Below are 20,354 nucleotides of genomic sequence, written 5' to 3' on the forward strand. Positions count from 1 at the left end.
GCTATTTAAAAATATTTTTTATTTCATACATGTACAATAGCAAAACTTAAAGTAAAGTGTGGAAAAGTACAAGGAGAAAGCATCGCCTAAATAACACGCCATGTTTTTAAACAGCAGAAACAAAATAGTTCCACAAAATGATACTGGACACAGCATCTCTTTAGACACAAATTGTTTTTCTAACTTTTATAAATGAAATATGCCAGTAAGCCAAACCACCTAAACTTCAAGTATTTCCTGTGTTCTTAAGCTTTTATTTCACTTTAGAGCAACCCAAAGAACGTGATCTGCAGAACAGAGATAAAGGTTACAATGACTACATAGGCATGGGGTATTCGTAGAGTCAAAGATTTGGGGATGAGATAACTTCCATTTGGTCATGTCATGTTCTTCTGGGAATGTTTTTCTTTCTAAGCTTAGCCTTAAATATTAAAACCTGGTGTTTAGACACTTAAACTATGTATGGAGATCAAAATCAAGAATATCAAATGTTTTTAGGCAATGGCAAAACAAGGACCACAGTAAAACCCAGTCTGGGGCCAACATACTTTATTTCCCCACTGTTGAATAAAATTAGAATCTTTTCATTATTTTGAAAGTTAAACTGTGCTGGTATACAAGGATAACTACTATAAATTTAGTCCTTTAATTCAAAGGAAAACTGATTGAATAATGAATTATTGAATAATGATTGTATCCAGTGTTTCAGGGTCCATTACTTGAGTAAAAGGACGCATAATATCGTTCTTGGCCACAGTCATTCACAATGAATATAACTGCCACAAAACAAAAATTCCCTACATATTCTATGTGAGATATCTTAAAAATATTTTATTGTGATTATATATTTGGAAAATGGCATTAAAAGCTTTCCCAATATACAAATGTACACAAAAGTTTAAAGCAAACGAATTGCTGGCAGTTGCCTAGATTAAATAACTATTAATTTTAAAGTACTATCTTTTTTAGCATTTATCTCATCCAACTTGTACATAAGTAATGCCTTGCACCTATCAAACTTTATGGATGTGGTTTATATACCAAAAATATCTAGTGGCCCTGCACTTAGAGAACATTAGATTTGTACAGCTCCTGGGCTATAACTTCTCAAGTTATATACAGTTTCCTTTAGCTCCAGGTTCTACTAAAGCTTATTCACACATTTTCTTATGTTCACATTAGGCACTCAAAAGTATTCGTTGAGTAAAATTTAAAAAAAACGCGGGGAAATTTTTACATTGAGGTTTACAATATAAAACCATGTCAGAGTACTTAACTGTCTATAGAATCTTTTATAGAAAAGCAAGTAATGTTCCATTCATTCAGTTCAGAACAGGAAACAGACCATTCTCTTCTAATGGCATATGAAATGTGCTCCCATGATGTAGTCAATAAAAAGCAAGTTATCTCAGGATAGGGAAAAATACAGCTTGGAAATGAAGAGAAACAAAGTTGCAGATAAAATGGGTGATAAAGACACAAGAAGAGGTTTATCAATGTCACTCAGGAGACCTTCAGCAAGACAAATGTCACAGTCAACTCTTCGTCAAGCAACACGATGGTCTCTCCTTAACATAATCCCTAGACCTACGGACCATTAGAATGGTACAGCTACATATTATTATCATTTAAACAACTTCTGGGAAACAGAAGAGGGGTCAAATCACTGTATAAGAGACTGAGAAAGACGTTACAGGAATTATAAGGTGGGTTCTTGAAGGTTGACACATGCATGATTCTGAAGTCAAATTCTGGCAGAAAATTGTTTTCTTTCATAAAGATTGGCATAGCAGAAACAACCGCAGCAGAGTAAGGTGACAAATTAAAGAATAAGTGTTAGAAATACAGCCCAAGGAATCAGATTCCCACTTTGGCCTGGAAAGTGAAGTGTGCATGTGTGTATGGAGATAATGAAGAGCCAAGCACCAGTAAAGAATGTAATGCATTTCAGACATACTGCAGAAGGAGGCACGAAGACCAGTAAGAAGAGCATCTATTTACTAATGTTGGCCATCGGAGTACTTGGGTAAAACTTTGATTGACTACTCTAACCAAGGTACTGCTATGCATGTAAGCTGTTATGATTTCCACATGCATGAGGGAAACACAAGGCAAGGGTCCTGATTAGTCTCCATTTTAATCCCTATTCCAATTGTGCTAAAGAACGCACTATTTATGGACACACCATAGTGGTGTATGTTTATATGCGTGAGTTGTTTTTTTAAACGAATATATCTCCAGTGACTCGTCTTGGAAAAGAACTACATCTGTCTTTCAAAGGAATATTTTAAGTAGAAATGACAAAATGAACTGCGTGTTTTATCATCACCGTACCTGGTTGTGTGATTTAAGCAAGTATCTAGGATTTCCTGAAGCATCTCACTTAGAACTAGGTCATAGGCACTCAAAACTTTTCACCTGAGACTTGTCTATTTCTCAAGCATCTCTTTCAGATTTAGAGGCACTAAAAATACTTTCCACCTGAGACTCACTCTATACATTTTCCTAGAGAAAAACACTACCCCCAAGAAAGGAATGGTATTTATCCCCCACCCTTGGCTTCCTTCCTCCTTCCCTTCCCCCACCCCTACCCTTCTTTGGTAAAGTGTCAATAAGACTATATGGCCAAAGGAAGCATTTGTCAAGAAATGCTGTTATATCATTCTTAAAAAGCAAGGACTCGGAACTACCAAGGGAGACCGACCTTGTAAGGTCAGCCAACCACAGAGATTCCCATGAGAGAGCAGACCTCATGATTTTTGTTTCTATTCACATTTCTTATTTAAAGCTATCCCCCTCAACTCACCTGCAATAATGTCACAGCAACTGTATGGCTGCCATTAACTCTGTCTGTCATAAATCTGCTTCCAAGCAGACACCCTGAACACAATTTGCCTTGTGTTAAAACCATCAACCCATCTCATCTCTGTTTTTTGTTTGTTTACTTGTTTTGTTTTTAATTAAAAACCCTCTGAAAATCTGTTTCACATCACAGTTTTGGCTGCCACTTTAAGAGTAATTTTTGGAAATATAAGCAGGGAGACCACAGGAACTATGTAGCAGTAGCCTGTGTGGTAGCCTGTGGTAATTAAAGGTAGGGTCTCTCTTCCCTTCTCATGGAGATCTATTAAATGCAAAAGTTAAAGACCTTCATCTGAAAAGTTCAAAATAACATGGGTGAGATATAGTTTACTTATACAATCAATTTTAGTCCTTCTTTTTAACCATGTAAACTCTCAAAATATGGGTGTGCAAAACACTTTAAAAACTCTGCTTAGACATTACAAAGGAAAATCAGAATCTCATTGGTTTTCTCCTAACTTTACAGTGTGATATGTATACATGTAAGGCTTTCAGAAGGACTTTATAAAGACATAAGACCTGACCATCCTGACTGAGACAAAGATGACACACCACAAAATTCAATTTTTGAAAAACAAAAACAAAGAAAAGTCATCACTTTTTGTGAAAGAGGAGAGGCTTCACCATGCCCGCCAGGATCTTGGGCAACTGGGCAGCAATAACTTCAGACATCATTTCCGGAAACTCCACAGCCAGTGCCCTGGATTGGATGAACGTATTCAAGCAGTACAGGTGGAGCTGTTTCACAAGCTGGGGGTTCAACATACGGGTAGAAAACATGAGAAAAACAATAATGTCACACACTGTTCAAATACAATAACATTTTTCTAATGCTGTAAATACATGTCTGGATGCTTGCTCTTACCATGCAAATTTCTCTCTCTATTCTCCAGAGTAATATGGAAAATGTTTTATATGCATAATGGAGCATGCTGATAATATTGTATTCACTTATTTTTGTCTTATGTGTATGCATCCCTTGCATGTAGTGCCCAGTACCCAGCAGATGGCATCAGATCCACTAGAACTGGAATTACAGATGCTTGTGAGTCACCATGTGTGTGAACCTTAACTGCTGAGTCATCCCTCCAGGCCCCAAACCTGCAGCAGTTTAAAGTAATAAAACTGGCTACATTCTCATGGTCTAAAGTGAACATGATTTAATTTTTTTTGATTTAATTTTCAACAGTTTTTCTTTTCAATGCATGTATGCAGTTATATACCGAGGATTAAATACCTAAGGTTACACATTTTCAAAATGCAATTATTTCATAAATCCTATTTGTTAATCAGACTTTTTCATAACAATGTACTGTTTTGATGTCAAGAATCCAACATAAATCATGAAGTCTAGGGCCTCAGGCATGTTATCCAAGCAGTGTATTGTTGCACAACACAACCTTTCTTTAATATTGGCTTTTTATTTTGAGACAGGGATTTGCTAAGTGGCCCAGACCACTGAAATCTTTCCCTGTAGCTCGGAGGAGTCCGTGAACATGTGAGTTTCCTGGGGACTACAGTCCTATGCCAACAGGCTCAACTTCTGTTTTAATGAAATTCGTTATGTTCACAATTTTAAAAATATCATACTACTTTAAGATGGATCACAAAAGAAACAGAAGAAGCAAAATACAGAAGCTCCTCAATAGACATCTTGCTTTATGATATTTCCATTTTTGGGAATCAATGTCCTATGTTTTTACTAGAAAAGTTGGTATTGCTTCCTGATGCGTGGCATTTCATTTCTTTCCTTGACCCATTTTATTTTATAACCTTGTGTCTTATTTTCTCTATTTTTTCCTCATTTGTCATAAAGTCATAATCAGCTTCTCTGAGAGACTGTGAGAAATCACCCCAATATGATGGTGCATATCAACAATCCCCTAGTTTCATTTTCATTCCAGAGCTGGTGCTCTGAAGACTCGTGGTGTCTTACTGGTCCAGTAGGGGCTTCTGACGGATTCTTTCCTATGGGACATCACCATGCACACCTTCTGGCCTGAATCCACTTTGCCTCCAGCTCTTTGTTCCATTGTAATACATCCTAACATAGTTTCTAGGAAAAGGTTCTATTTGAGATAAACTCTGTAAGATTTTGCAAGTATGAAAAGACTCTTATGGTGGCATTGCAATCGTTTGATTGTTTGACTGGTGGTTTTGCTTTCATCAGGATTCTGAAGACACTGCTTATTTTCATATGTCATTGTCATAGATCCAATGTCATTCAGAATGCTGGCAATTTACATATGACTTGTTTCCTTTCTCATTTGTATGCTCAGCAGGATAGTCTTCTCATTCTTGGTATGGTAAACTTTTATAGTGTACCTTGAGTAAATTATGCCCATATTCTGCTCCCTTACAGTTAGAAAACTCACATCTTTAGCAAACAGAAGGCATACAAGCCTGGAGGATTGCTACCAGCTGAAGGTCAGTATAAGCTACAAACAAATCCATGTCTTAAAAAATGAGAAAAAGAGAACTCTCATATCCTTCAGTTTCAGTAACTTTTATGATAATTTCCCTGACTGTAGTTTTTCTTCTGTAAATTCCTATTAAGTTGAATCTGAGGATGAAATCTGCATGACTGATCTCCTAAGATTCCTCTCTATCATAGATTATTATGATTATGTTGTAGGTTTTAAATGATTTTTTACTGAGAATGTCCTTTGTATTTCAGGGCTTTTGTTGAATTTCAATGTCTTCTATTTTGAATTTAATTATCCCAAAGTTTCATTTATTTACTTATTTAGTTTGTTTTGCTAATTGTCCCTTTTTGAAGACTCTCTGTTCTTTGTTTGACACAGTACCATTGTGTTTCTTGAGGATCTGTAGATTTTCTTCTGTCTTCCTCCCTGGTGCTTTATTCTTCAAGTTTATTTTTAAGCTTATTTTATTTTCTGCCTTTCATTGTAAAGGTTTAATTCAAGTAGTTCATCATCTTTGCAGTGGATTCATAATTCAAGCTCACAAGCTGACCTGGTGAGTGGGTAGCTTTTTTATGACTTTGACTCTCATTTTATGTGTTTTGTGTTTTTTTTAATATACCAGCAGTAAAAGCTTATATCAAATATGTCTCAGATAACATCATACACACACACACACACACACACACGTGCACACACACACACACACATGACCATATATGTATATATGTATACATATATGTATACAACATTGGTCAACATATGGTCTATGTTGAATACAACAGGTTTTGTTTTTGTTTTTTTTTTTTGTTTTTTTTTTTTGTTTTTTTTTTTTTTGTTTTTTTTTTTTGTTTTTTTTTTTTTTTTTTTTTTTTTTGGTTTTTTGAGACAGGGTTTCTTTGTGTAGTCCTGGCTGTCCTGGAACTCACTCTGTAGACCAGGCTGGCCTCAAACTCAGAAATCTGCCTGCCTCTGCCTCCCAAGTGCTGGGATTAAAGGCGTGTGCCACCACTGCCCGGCTGAATACAACAGTATAATACTGTCTTTTAAAATCCAAAGAAGAATTTGGGGAAACCACCTTGTGATGAATGACATTGGTCATCAGCTAACAAGATCTAGGATGACCCAGAAGATGAGCCTTTGGACACATCTGAGAGGGATTGTCTACTTTTTATTAGCTTCTAGGTGTGCTGTGAGAGATTAGGTTAATGACACTATTTCCTAGGCTTGGAGCCTGGACTGTCTAAAAAGGAAAATGCTTACAAAGCCACCAGAGTTTGTGGTGTAACTAGAGATTAGAGAAATATGGTGGTTTGAGATGCTTGGCCCATGGGAAGTGGCATTATAGGAGGAAGTGTGGCCTTATTGGAGGAAGTGTGTCATTGTGGGGGTGGATTTTGAGGTCTCCATGCTCATGTTCTTCTCAGTGTGGAAGAGAGCCTCCTCCTGGCTGCCTTTTTATCAAGATGCAGAACTCTCAGCTCCTCCTCTAGCACCGTGTCTGCCTGGACACTGCCATGCTCCCCACCATGGTGATAATGGACTGAACCTCTGAACCTGTAAGCCAGCCTCAATTAAATGTATTCCTTTATAAAAGTTGCCTTGGTCATGGTGTCTCTTCATAGCAGTAAAACCCCAAGTAAGACAAGAAATTCACATAGTTTTCACCAATAATCTGTAAAACAAAAAATATTTACATCATGCAAGCTGTCAAGAAGTTTTGTAAGTTGATAGAAGCGCTGTGAACTGGGGACCACCCCTTTCTGTCTTAAGCCAATCGCCTTGATCAGTTCCCGGATGTAGCTTGACCTCATCTCTTCAAACTGGCTTTGACTCCTCAGTCCTTCCAAAGGAACTGTACAAAATTAACAAGAAGTGGCAGTTTTGTTAAAAAATTGCATTAGCAATGAATATATTTCTGAGCCAGATAACTAACGTATTTTATACATAATTTATACTTTTACACACACACATACACACACATATTTAATTTTAAATAGAAACAATTTAAGAAGGAAAACAATAGTGAAAGGCAAAATCAGGACATAGAAATCTTCTAATTGTCAAAGAATATATAAACAACTTACATTTCAGACTTTTATCTATGAACTATGCATTTAATGTAGCATTTGCTCCAAAGAGGTCTTGACATTACTATATAGTCTGGCTTTAAATATCTAGTTTTATTTCATTTACGGCTTTATTTTGTATCTTCTTATTTTATTTTTTCTCTTTTAAACAACTATTCGTGTTTCTTTATAGAGCTTTGACTTCTTCGTGTAAATCTCAAATATTTCTTATTAAGATTGATCTTGGAAACTTTTATCTTTTCGTGGTAATTTTAGCGTTGCTTTGTTATATTTACTACTGCTTTCCTGCTGCTTTGGGAAAAGTTGATCATATTTGAGTATTTATTTTATATTCATTGACCTCTTATACCTGGACACTTTGTTTTCTTGGTATATTTCTAAGAGGGTTTCTATTTTTCTCTTTCCTGAAATTGTAGCTGTCAGCTTTCATACCTTTCCTTCCCTTCCTTTCTCCCTCCCTCCCCCCTCCCTTTTCCTTCCTTCCTTCTTTCCTCCCTTCCTTCCTTCCTCCCTCCCTTCCTTCCTTCCTTCCTTCCTTCCTTCCTTCCTGAAGGAAGTCTCAGTCCTGGCTACACTCAGAACTCATGTAACTGTAAATGACCTTGAGTTCTTGATCTTCCCGCCTTCACGTCCCCAATGTTGGATTATAGACACGAGCCAACATGCTCGGCTCTTCTAGCTGCCACTTGTCCATCAATTCATTGCACTGTTCAACACTTACAGAACAATATTAACTAACAATAGTGATGGGAGAGATGTGTTCTTGATTATTTCTTTTACAGAGAATGAACTTTGTCATGTACCTTAGCTAACAATTTGGATGTTGACCTTTGTTTTGCCTTCATGTGTATTTGTGTTGGGACTAAGATGAGCATCGCTGTTACTTCTCAGCTATATGCAAAGTTTTAACTCCTTTGCTTCCAAAAACGCTGTGGATCCCACATACAAGAACAACATCATCCACCCTCCCGCTCCAGAGCCCCTGCTTCCAGAGGCCACAGCTCTTCTTTCTTTGCATTCCTACACACAAACCCTTTAGCCTCAAGCAAACTTTTTCTGAAGTCATGGATAGATCCAAGAGAAAAATAGAAAGACTCCTCAATTGATAACACTCCACATTAGTGCTGTTTACTCTGCACTATTTCGATAAAGACATGCACTCAGGTTAAAGATGCTGTTCATACATAACTTTAAAACCCACAGTTTCCCCTGCATCTCTGTGTCGGCTCCTTTCTACGTCTCTGAGAGGGATACAAACCAAAGAGAAATCAAAGAAACAATGTTTCGGTTTTCAGTTCGCTGCTGCTCAGATTCTAAATATACAGGGGTTTCTCATGAGCAATTCTTGCAAAATTCAATGAAGATGTAATTCTTTTTACACATCTCTCCAGATATGCAGCATGCATGCCTACAATAATTACAGTCTCTTCTCTTCACTTACTTCAGACTAGTTTTTCAAATCTATGTATTTCTAGAGCTTCCAAACCAATCCCTATAACTAACTCATCATGACAGGAGAACAGGAAATTATTTTTCTTGGTAATTCCTCCTTAGGAAATTTGCGAGAGCCTGTGTGACTCTGCTACCTATTCCCGGAATGGTTTGCTTTGTTCATGGCACACAGGAACTTTATGTTTGTTCAATGATCAAACTTTTCTTACAATTTTTCTATTTCAGTTATTTTTAGTTTGTGTGTGTCTGTGTGTGTGTGTATCTAAAGGTATATTTACACCTGTGTGGGAGTGCTTGCACAGATCAATAGAATTACTCTGTACCTAGAGTTACAGTGGCTGTGAGCCACCCTGCAGGAATGCTGGGAATCAAGCTGTGGTCCTCCATCTGCAAGTGCACAAGCACTCTTAATTTCTAAGATCCATCTCTAGACCCATAGTTTTTGTTTGTTTTTGCAAAGGTAGTTCTTATATGAGGTTTGAAAGGTTTATAATTTTTAAACAGTTTGAATGTTTGCATTTAACTTTATTATCTGGGTATATGAAGATATCATCTGAGCTAAATAAACTAGTTTTTCTAAATATGAAGTTATTTCCTCTTAACACCACTATTTTTTTACTCATTGACTTTTGATATGCTTACCACAGTATTTAAATTTCTGCTTAACAATTGAATGTAACCATCTTTCTCCTAGAAGGTAAGAAGTACATAGCATTCCAGTTCTCCTCATGTCTTGTAATGCTTATTCAATCCTCTTAGATTTAAAGATGCTTTTTCCAGAGATGTTGTATAGCTCTCCCCACTGGTCAAAATGTTATGCAAGTTTTCACTAGGATGCATAGGCATATAGGTACATTCATGTGGATTCCACAAAAGCACCTTGCATTCTAAGGAACTGACTCTTCTTTCCCATACCAATCTCCCTTTCTCATCCATCTGAGATTTGTGCCACTAGCAGAAGTCTGTAAAGATGCTGCTGAGAAAACACTTCAGTGACCTCATCCTAAGGTCTTAGCTTTCAGTAACTCACTTGCAAATCAAAGAATCAATCATACAGCTACAGGCTGAACCTGCAGTGTTCAGGGCAGAGAAAGGCTCAGTGCATGCATGTGCCATCAGACACCACTCTCATTTGCTGCCTTCTCCCCATGGCAGTCCTGAACCTCTCAGATCTTGCACCCAAACTTCCACCCATTTCTTATCTGTTCATTTCTAGTCAGATGCAACAGAAGACTGCAGGCCCCATGACACAGTGTGGTCACTCTGTGGGAGGAAGCTGAGTCTTTCTTGTTGAGCCCCAGGATTCTTTGAGTAACACACACTCTGCTCATGCCCCTAGTCAGTGATCCCTGACAACATCTGCTGTAACAGTTAAACTGTTCTCACTGAAAATAGGTTCAAACAAGAGTGTCTGTGTTGCAAAGCGAATACCTCTGTGCATGCATGGTAGGTCTAACGGGACGCATAGCTTGAGTTCATACTAACTAGCTTGTAAAACTGAATAAGCAAATAAGTTTGTGATCATATTTCATGTAAAATAAAGAAACTGAATATGCTATTTTAGTCTTATGTGGCTATATTAAAAACATGAGAAATCACTGTCTTAAGGTCAGTGGCAATATATGGGAAATTCCTCCTCTACAGTTACAATCTAAATGGTATACCTGGTATGTGACCATACGGTGATATTTTGACCTTGTGAATTCAAAAGTAAGGTGCCAAGTGTCTTACATGTGGGTACTCACTTGTGTTAAGAAGTAGTAAGACTTTCATACAGAGGAACTCCTCATGGGTCACCTGGAGCTTGACAAACTCCTGTGGGATTTGCCACATGGTAAGGCACAGCGAGTAGAATGACAGCTCCTTCATCCTCTGCCTTGTACCACACATAACACACAAAAGAAAAACCAGCATAAGCATGAAAACCCATCACCCATGGGCCAGGCAGTGACATAACTTGTCAGTGAACTCGAGTTCAGGATCTGTCTTTCCCATTGTTGAATTTACTGATACATTTAATAAACAAGCTTAATATTTGGAATTTTCAATGTCTCTCAACTTTTCTACATGGTAGCACTACATTTTTAAGGCAAAGAAAATTTAGACTTAAAAAGTAATATTATATACACATTGATCAAAGTTCATATTGTTTCTTGCTTTTACTATAACACTTTAAATACCTAAATCTACTGAGAGCAATGTTGAAGGAATTGAAGCATTTGGAGCCAGGAACTGACTTTATTGACTGACTAGTATGTGAAATATAATTTTGTGCACAGGTTAAAGAATTGCTTCAGATCATAAAAATTTACAACGCTGTGACTTTTTCTAGGGGATGTGTCTGGTGACACAGAAAAACAAATAAAAGAATGGTAGTAAATGTAATTAAAAAGATTAGTGCAGACTTTGTAGATGGCTCCCTGATTTGAGGGATTCTCTCAACATGTGCTATTTTGTAAGGCCAGCATTAATCACTGTAGCTAGGAAGAATAGTGGAATGAAGACAAGATACCCACACTGAAACATTAAGATTAATCCTGGCCACTCAGGTCTGTGCCAGGTTATCCAGTTCTCCCGAGCCCCAGTTTGTTGAACTGTTAAGGTGGATGATGCCTATGTTAAAGGACTATCAGTTAAAAAGGAACGAATGAAGCATGAAGATTGTCAACTTCTTCATTGAAGACAATTGGACAGTGTCAGTTATTAACTTAGACACATACAAGTTGACATTCACAATTAGAACAGTGTAGACATTACCTTGGAAAAATTCTTATCATCTAAAGACTACATGCTGAAAGCTATTTAGTTAGATATGATAAACCAAATTGAAATAGTCATAGAAGATTTTTGTTTAATTTTTGAAAGTAAGTCTACTGTCCAGCAAAAATATTCGATTTTGTTATCCCAAGTACATTATCACAAGTACAAGTCTAAAAATTTAATTTAATATGATAAGCCTTTAATATGATAACATGATATTATTGAATTGTACATATCAGATTTTTAAAAATTAATAAAAATTTGAAATAAAAACATTTTTCAAGACAAGAGGAATGGGCTCCAAATATCAAATAAACAACCCAAAGGATTTAACTAAAATTTTTAAGCAAATAAACATAGATAAAAAAAAGTTTCTGAAAAGGTCTCCAAATTCTCAGGAAGTAATAAAGAGAGTTGGCCAGTGGGATTATTTGAATTTAACTTGCTTCTGTACAGCAAAAGAAAAAAGTTAATTGAGTGAAGAGTAAGCCTAAAAAAATAGGCAAAAATACTTGCTAACATTTGACAGAGAATCAGTATCTAGGATATGTAAGAATCATAAGCTTAAAAAATCAAGAAATGAAAGAACGCAATAAATGAGTTAATGAACTTACTATTGTGAAATAAACAGACGGTTCTCAGATGATGGAGTACAAATACATAAAAGGATTCGCCCTCCCGAGTCACCCAGGAAAGGTTAACTGCAGCTACATTGAGAGTCCCTCTTACCACAGTCAGAACCGCAGCTAGAGAACATCATGCTGATGGGGATGTGGGCAGAAGGGAGCCCTTTTCCACTGCTGCTGGGATGTAAGCCAGTCCAGCCACCATGGAAATCAGTTTAGGGGATTTCCAAAGCACCAACCATAGATCTACCTACCACCTAACACACTCCTGAGCATTCACCCAAAGGCCTCCAACTCAACACATTATAGACACCCTTACGTCACTGGCTATTGCCACATGATTCACAATTGCAATGCAGTTTTTCAAATCATACTATGCATTACCCGTGGTAACAATGACAGCACCAAAAGTCACAACTTACTCATTTAGGATTAGATCAGGTGCAAAATATAGCATCTGCCCACTGACATGCTTGTACGACCTCCACCCCAGGCCAAACACCATCAGGCTCATCCAGGAGTACTGAATCAGGGTTATCTGGTCATCGATGTGTAAGTTCCGGAAACCTACAAATAAATTGAAAGAAAACAATCACAGAAATCATGGAAACCATGTTAAAAATTTGTAGGAAGTTGAAACTAGATACTGATATGTTTCCCTAAAATTCAGAAAATGCTCATGATAACACAGCCTATAAAGAGACAAATGGACAGCCATTTTATAAGTCATGAACATCCTCACTGTAATCTAGGGCTGGTGAGAATGATTAATTGAATTAACTATCTGTTCTGGATTCATGTAACACCCATTTCCATGTTAGGCATGATGTTAACATGATTGAAATTGATGCTAGAATCTGCACATGGGTGAGAACATGCCCTATTAGTCTTTCGGAGTCTTCTTGACATGATATTCTCTCACCATAAACCACAGTTTCTGTGGTGCCTATACAAGACCTGTACAAGAGCAAGCTTGTAGGCATTTCAGCATAGAAAGGGAGGGACTCAGAAGCCCTAACCCTAGCTGACGATTTATAGACAATTGATGGCTTCTGGGAGAGGAAGAGTCGGTTTCATTAAAGATGTGGCCCCTGATAGGTCAACCATACTCCAATGGTTGCTCTCATAACAATGAGTATATGAGCAACACAAATTTGACCAAGAGGGTTATTAATGAAAAAGAAAAAGAAAAAGAAAAAGAGAACACAGTGTTGGAAAGGGCATGGAAAGATGGGAGTGGATGTGGGAGGAGTTAGACAGAAAAGTAAGATTGAGTTTGCATCATCCAAACACTTAAAAAAAGAAAATATAAGACACTTGACTTTCCTATGGAGGTAAGAAGGATTTAAGCACTTCTTTCAGTCACTTTCCCCGAATCTGAAAAAAGGGCAAAGAAACAAACTGGAGTAAAAGTAGCACATTTTGGACATATTTGAGAGAACTCAAGAATATTGATTGCAGTTGGGTCTATGGACTTGAACCTGGGAATATATCAAGGAAAAACTATGAATGTGAATGTCATTGTAAATTACAACACTTGAATTATAAAATTGTATTTAATATTATTTTAAGATTAAGTAAAAAAAAATGTTTTAATGTGAGCATCAAACCCTTTCCATTGAAGCTCTTTGGAAAATTCTTATTTTTCTTAAAAGTCCACCAATACCCATTTATAAATGACCTAATTCAGAAATAAAGCCAGAGTAACACTTAACCCATTAGCTATTGAGAGAGAAGGCACTTCTTTCTGTCAGACATTGAAGTTCTCTGCACATGTTCCTGATGGTCCCACCATCAGCTGGGGAAGTGCATTTGTCTTTGTATTCTTTAGCCTCCTTGAAGAGGAAAACTCGCGTGTGCCTCCCTAATTAATGGTAGCCCAGCAACCTCCTGACTTTTGAGGCACACTCTTCAATGTCTAACTGCCCTTTCTCATTACTCCTTCCTGTTTCTTCCTGATTGATGAATCTCTCTGCTTGGAGTTTGGTAGAACAGCAGATGCTGTTATCAGGGGAAATGTATACAATCCCCGTTGCCGTCTGCATGGTGCCTGGGGATGGTCTGTGAAACATTCACTACCAGGACTCTGACTCTGAATCAGCAAAGACGAGGTGTGGTTGTTTACTGTGAGGGGGTAGAGGGCACCAAGACATCCAACAGATATATCTGTGACACTTGTTCATTGTCCCACCCACCACATGTCTCAGTTTGTGCTGGATTCCAAACCTGTCCTTCACTCCAGCTGAGTGAATTCCTGGTGCCCTCCAGAGTTTGTTTCCTTTCATTTCTGTTTTGAGAGTCCAGGGTTTTCTTTTTCATGATTAGAATAGTTTTTTTCCCCTTTGTTTTGATATTGTTAGCATCCACAAAGCTAATTTACTTTGTGGCAGAAAGACTCCAGCCTGTCAAGGAAAAAAATGTTGCTTGCATTTTTTTAGGTTTTTTTTTTTTTTTTTTAAATTTTTGTATGACTTTACTCCTTTAAGTACATATCTACATGGTATGTCATTTTAGAAAAAGTGTGAATCAACACAATCTATCTAGAGCATAAGTATACCTTGTCAGTGAATATTGAGAAAAATTGATAATTCTTTTATAAAATTCAGAATCAACTGATAAACAAATCAATTCTTTTTAAAACATGACAATTGATTATCCGATGAAGGCACATGAAGAGCTGTGTGTTAGTGTGACCTCAAGGGTTGTGCAGAAAGGCCTCAGTTCTACTCCTGATTCTAGCAATTGAATGCTGCCTTGAACAAATTAGGCCATGAGGATAAATATAACTAAATAAAACTGAATTAAAGAGTCAGGATAACTATATATTTTGTTTAGGAATATGCAAATATTCATTATCCCAACCATGGATCCTGTAGCAGAATACTAGTTGAATTAATGGCTATAGGGAAATCACTAATAAACCTGAGAAAAATCTCCAATTTAAAACAAGTGAACCACACTGTAGTAACGTATTCTTATAATCTCAGCACTGAGGAGCTGGAGGCAGGAAGACAAAGAGTTCAAGTTTATCCTTGACTACAGAGTAAGTTCTAGGCCGGTCCTGGCTATTTGAGAACCTGTGTCAAAATAACAATATAAAAAAAAAATAAAAAGGAAGAAAAAAATATGTCCCCAAACAAAGTGAGATCAAAATTATAAGCTAGAAAGCATTATCCTTTATGTTACAGGAAACAAAAATATAATTAAAATACAAATGCTGTGAATAGCAATAAATTCAGAAGGCAAATTAGACACCACTGGCTTGGGAAAACAACTCAGCCAGCAAAGTGATTCTCACACAAGCAAGGGGAGCCAGCTTTTCATGCCTAGTGCTCGCAGGAAAGGCAGGTGTGTTGCATTGCATAATCCCAGAGCAAAGGGCAAGAAGAAACAAGTGAATCTTCAGAGCTCTCTGCCAGCCAATCTAGACAAATCCATGAGCCCCAGGCTCAGTGAGAAACTCTGCCCTTAAAAGTAAGGTGGAGAATAGCTGGGAAAACAGTGGCGACCTCCACGCATGTACACATACCCTTCTATGTGCACATGGACATAAATTTATGAATAGATTCTTACAAATTACACATATATGTACAAGTAAACATTAGTAATGAAATGTATATTTAATATATTTTCAGAATAGTCATGTCATATGCATTTTTTATCAGTTAGTATAATATGCATATATGAATTTCATCATATATAAAGTGACAGGTTGGTGGAAAATGAGATTCAATTAATTAGACATATTAAAGTATTAACAGAATGTTCATTATGATCTCTAGTAATTCACTCATTATTCTGTATATTTGGTTGTAACTTCTAACCTTTCTAATATATTTTAAAACATCTAAATATTTGACATAGCTATGTTAGATTTTTTATTTTATGTCATTGTTTTATATTAATCTATGACTAGTTTTACATTACATTTTTTACATTATACATACATGATTCTGTTTCCTGAAAATCAGAGTCTGTGTTTATATTCACTTTATCCTTGTGTTTATCTCGTTTTTCTTGCACTCCTGGAGTCTAGGCTTGTCAGTGTCTTGAAATAAAGGAACGCTTTTACTTTTTGTAGTATAAAAGGCAACTTTTATTGAAATATTTCAAAACTTACTCAGTTACTAACATTCATAGCAGAACATATATTTCCATCTAACAGAGTAGAACTCAGAAAATAACCTCCTTCCTTCACCTTTTGGAGGCATAGCTGTGGAAAAAATCCAGTGTTAAATTGACTTGAACATGACTGGCTCACATGTAAAGTTTCTCCCCACTGACTGTGACACCATTCCATCATTTTATACTGAAACAAAGCCAGGAACATGGAGATCAGATTCCTGTGGTGATAATGATCAGAGAGATTTCCTGCATTCGAGATGATAATCAAACTGAAAAACCTACTCTCAGGAAGTGATGGATGATCGCTAATTGTGCTTAACAAGTAGTGTAAAAAATGTACTTTTCTGTAAGTGTCTCAGTCTAATAACCCTTCAAAAATGGCTGTGAATTGTTCAATTCTCAATGCTTAAAAAATTAAAGGAGAGGAAAAAAGTTGACTCTAGAGACTTGCTGTGCTACCAAGGTTCTGAAAAATGTGTAAGTTCTACCTCTGTTTTTAAAAAGTGTCATATAGTTGAAACAGTGAACCTCAACCTAGATGGAGAATTACACATCTCAGGACCTTGTGGTACAAGACATCAATGTCAATATGTGTGTAAATTTTCAGATCAAAGGGAGACATAGGCAATGCATTACCAACACATCCAATGGCTTAGTCTAATCAAGAATGTCAGAGTTCATCTAAGATAACATAGCTCTTTGTTATAAATACCACACTTTAGATTTCTATACCTTTTTATTTGTCTTTTCTGAGGCAATGTCTTACTTGTGTCAGAGGCTGGTCTTGAACCTAAGACCCTCTCTTGCCTCTCAAGTGTTGGGATTCAGTCTGGAAAAATGCAGGGCAGATTAGACTAGTGTGAATGCTGGAGGGTAGTTAGGAGCCAGACAGAAGAATATGCATGTGAAGATCCTCTACATACAAAAAAAAAAAAAAAATGGGATAGAAAGATGGGAAATGGAGCAAAGAATCTTTCAGCAAATTCTCCTTAGATTCTGTGGATTGAAGGGAGGGGAAGAGGAGTGCTGTCAGTTCAGGAACTGGGTTACAGAACTGCCTTGAGTTGTAAGGCCACAGAGTTTAGAATGTAATCCAAATGGAAAAAAAAAACCCATGATCTGTTACAATTATTTTAGAAAGATAATTCATAGGTTAGAATCTTGGGTTAGATTGTTTGGGAGCTGAAACCTAGGTAAACAGGAAAGGGTGGTGACCAAACTAAGTTGGATCAGCAGCTATGGAGGTAGTAAGATTTGTAGTAAGATCAGTAGTCATGGAAGTAGCATTGGAGTAAGCTGTGTATTGAATATGAGGTATTGAAAACAGTGACAAGTTACCAGGCAGGAAGCAAAGGAGGAGAGAGCCTAAGGTGGTTGTAAAGAGGCTGGCTGAGGACTTGTTTCAGGATACAGAAAACTGGTTTTGAGATATGAGCAGTAAGGTCATATTGACTTAAGAGGGCATCTGGGTGGAGCTGAGTTAAGAGCATTTGGAATATATTATGGAAGGAGTTGGACTGATGCCATCATTTAAGTGTCATTGGAGTGGAGTGAGAACATCAGTGCTATGCATCTGCTCATTCAAAGTGTGTAACACGTGAGGCCAGTCAGTGGAAGAGAGGACAGAACTCAGGACAGTCAAGTTTGTAGGAGGAATAACAAATATACAGTGACTAAAACTTTGTGGAAGAAACCATGTATCTGGAAGGAACAAATGGACACCAAAGGGTGAGCTTCACCAGGAAGTGGTTACTCTGCCAGTAGCTTCACAAGCACTGAAGTGTGTCATGGCTGAGAACATAGACGCAACCTGACAATTTGAAGATGTCAACATTGGCGAAGGTAAATTCAGTGGACTACAATTAGGGAGTGGATTTTGAGAGTTGTCATAGCAGCTCTGGTCAGGTTTAACTTTACTCCCAGCAGGCCACGTTCACGCCTCTCCTCATGCATCAAATGTGATAATTTGCCTTATTCGTTGCATTTGGAAAGAAAGAAAAAAGTCCCTTTTCACACTGCCACCAAGTCACACTGCAGAGCTAGAAAATGAAGGAAAGGTTGTCCCTGTCTTCAGGTCCTCATCATGGCAAGCAGTGAGAGTAATTGAAAGCAAGAAGGGATGCACTCAAATGGGCAATAGTTGCAATGTCACAGCATGGCCTGGGGTGACTATTTCACCAAGTAAGGGGGAAAGGGCAAGACAAATTCATCACAAAAAAAATGTTTGCTCCGCACCTCTCTATTGTTTTCATTCTCGTACAATCCACGGGGAGAGAAGGTGACCTTGCATTTTGAATGAGTACTGATTAATTTTTGTCTTACTATGACTTTCAAGACCCTAACTGATCAGTCTATGATTTTCATCTGTGCCATTACTTTCCACTGCTAGTCCCCAAATACAGCCATTGCCATTTGTTTCTGAGGAAATTGGCGGTAAAACCCTCAGAAGACCGACACTTACTGCAAACAGTATCAAAGAGTTCATCTACACAGATGCATTTTCTCAGTGACTACTAAAACCTTTTATTGCATTTTCTGGGGTAGCTGAATAATTCAACTTCTGATGTTATTTAAGAATCCTCGGATTTGAAAGATGGAGAGTCACTGACTGTCTCCTATGTTTTTTTTCATTTATCACTAACCAAATTTCACTCACAGTTTTCCTTTCCTATACCCTCAGGCTCACCAATTCTTCTAACAAATGTGCTTTCTCATTACACAGTTAATGAGTCTCCTTGTCCATTCCTTTAGAACCCAATGCTAAAGTTATTCATCTGTTCCTGTCTTCTTAACTTCTGAGTCTGATGCTATTGTCAGGTGTCTCAGCTTTCTCTGGGTTGAAATAGAGGAAATGTGTATTGCTAAGTTTTAAAATTTAGTAAGTGAGACCTTAACCAGGACTACAGTACTCACTCAAGACAATAAAAACATACCATACAAAGTCATTCATACACAGATGCTAAATGTCGAATGGAGAGTATCTATGAGATGGTATATAAATATAATACCTTGAGGCTATGGCATCTTACATGTTCCCATTAAATTAAAAAGAATCTCTGAAATATGATTGGAGAGAAGTAAAATTAGTTGTAATTATGGTAACATGTCAATGACAATGAGAATGAAGACAAAGAAGAAAAGAGGATTCCCCGCCTGGGAAGTAAAGGACCCCAGGTCCTTGCAGCATCATGCTGAGAGCCCTCACTGATTGGCCTTGCAGCATCATGCTGAGAGCCCTCACTGATTGGCTTGCTTCTGAATTTGTGCTTTTCATCAGACTTTGATGTACACTTTACTGTCTCAAAAGAATGAGCTGGTTTGTCAACAGGTTTTTCAGCAGCATATGTACATGGATAAATGCAGCTACATTTTCACTGTTAATATGCAAGTTCACAATCTGGTTTATTGTTAAGGCTCCTTTAACAAAAATCCATTTTCCACATAATTAATAGTATCATTGTAAATGAGTAATACATTTCTCTTCTGTGCAAAGCCAGTGCCCAGATGCAAAGGTGCATAGCATCTAGTGCATTCACGCTGTGAGTCTGCCTTCTGGCTTTTGTTCCATCGGCACTATTTAATTGCTAAATTCTGAACTCAGCAGGCATGTGGTGGGCATTCATTTAGTCACTAAATGAGGACTGTAACTTTGTGTAAAGGCAGCTAATATTAGTTCAGAGTATCTAATAACCTTGGATCAACATCATGGTTACTCTTACTAACTAGCCTGGATTTCAAACCAACTAGGGAGTAAAATCCTGGGCCTGCCTACGAAGACATTTCCACAGTGTTAATCGGAGATTAATAACAGTGTCACAATTCACGTCTGAGATTTCCAACTGGACACAAAGGTAAAAGTTCACTGCACAGCAGCATTGCTCACTTTCTCCCTCTTGCCTGTGGCAACAATGTGACCAGTTGTCTTTGCTCCTACCGCCATGCCTTACCCTTTGTGATGGACTGTACCGTCTTATAAGCCAAAACAACCCTCTGCTTCCTTAAGTTACTTCTGTTAG

At 37.4% G+C, this 20,354-nt stretch overlaps 1 protein-coding gene across 1 annotated transcript in view; it reads right to left on the reverse strand.

The window, feature by feature from the left end:
* Nucleotides 1-532: 532 nt before the first annotated feature.
* The window catches only part of Pgr (progesterone receptor), a 64,002-nt gene continuing 44,180 nt past the window's right edge, over nucleotides 533-20,354 (reverse strand). The window contains exons 5-8 of the mRNA XM_076926089.1: nucleotides 12,636-12,780; nucleotides 10,573-10,703; nucleotides 6,983-7,140; nucleotides 533-3,612 (exon numbers count right to left, since the gene is read on the reverse strand). Coding sequence (XP_076782204.1) covers nucleotides 3,457-3,612; nucleotides 6,983-7,140; nucleotides 10,573-10,703; nucleotides 12,636-12,780 — 590 coding nt within the window. The 3' untranslated portion in view covers nucleotides 533-3,456. The remainder of the gene's footprint in view (nucleotides 3,613-6,982; nucleotides 7,141-10,572; nucleotides 10,704-12,635; nucleotides 12,781-20,354) is intronic.

Source organism: Arvicanthis niloticus, chromosome 27, assembly GCF_011762505.2.
Source record: "Arvicanthis niloticus isolate mArvNil1 chromosome 27, mArvNil1.pat.X, whole genome shotgun sequence".
Classification (NCBI taxonomy): Eukaryota; Metazoa; Chordata; class Mammalia; order Rodentia; family Muridae; genus Arvicanthis; species Arvicanthis niloticus.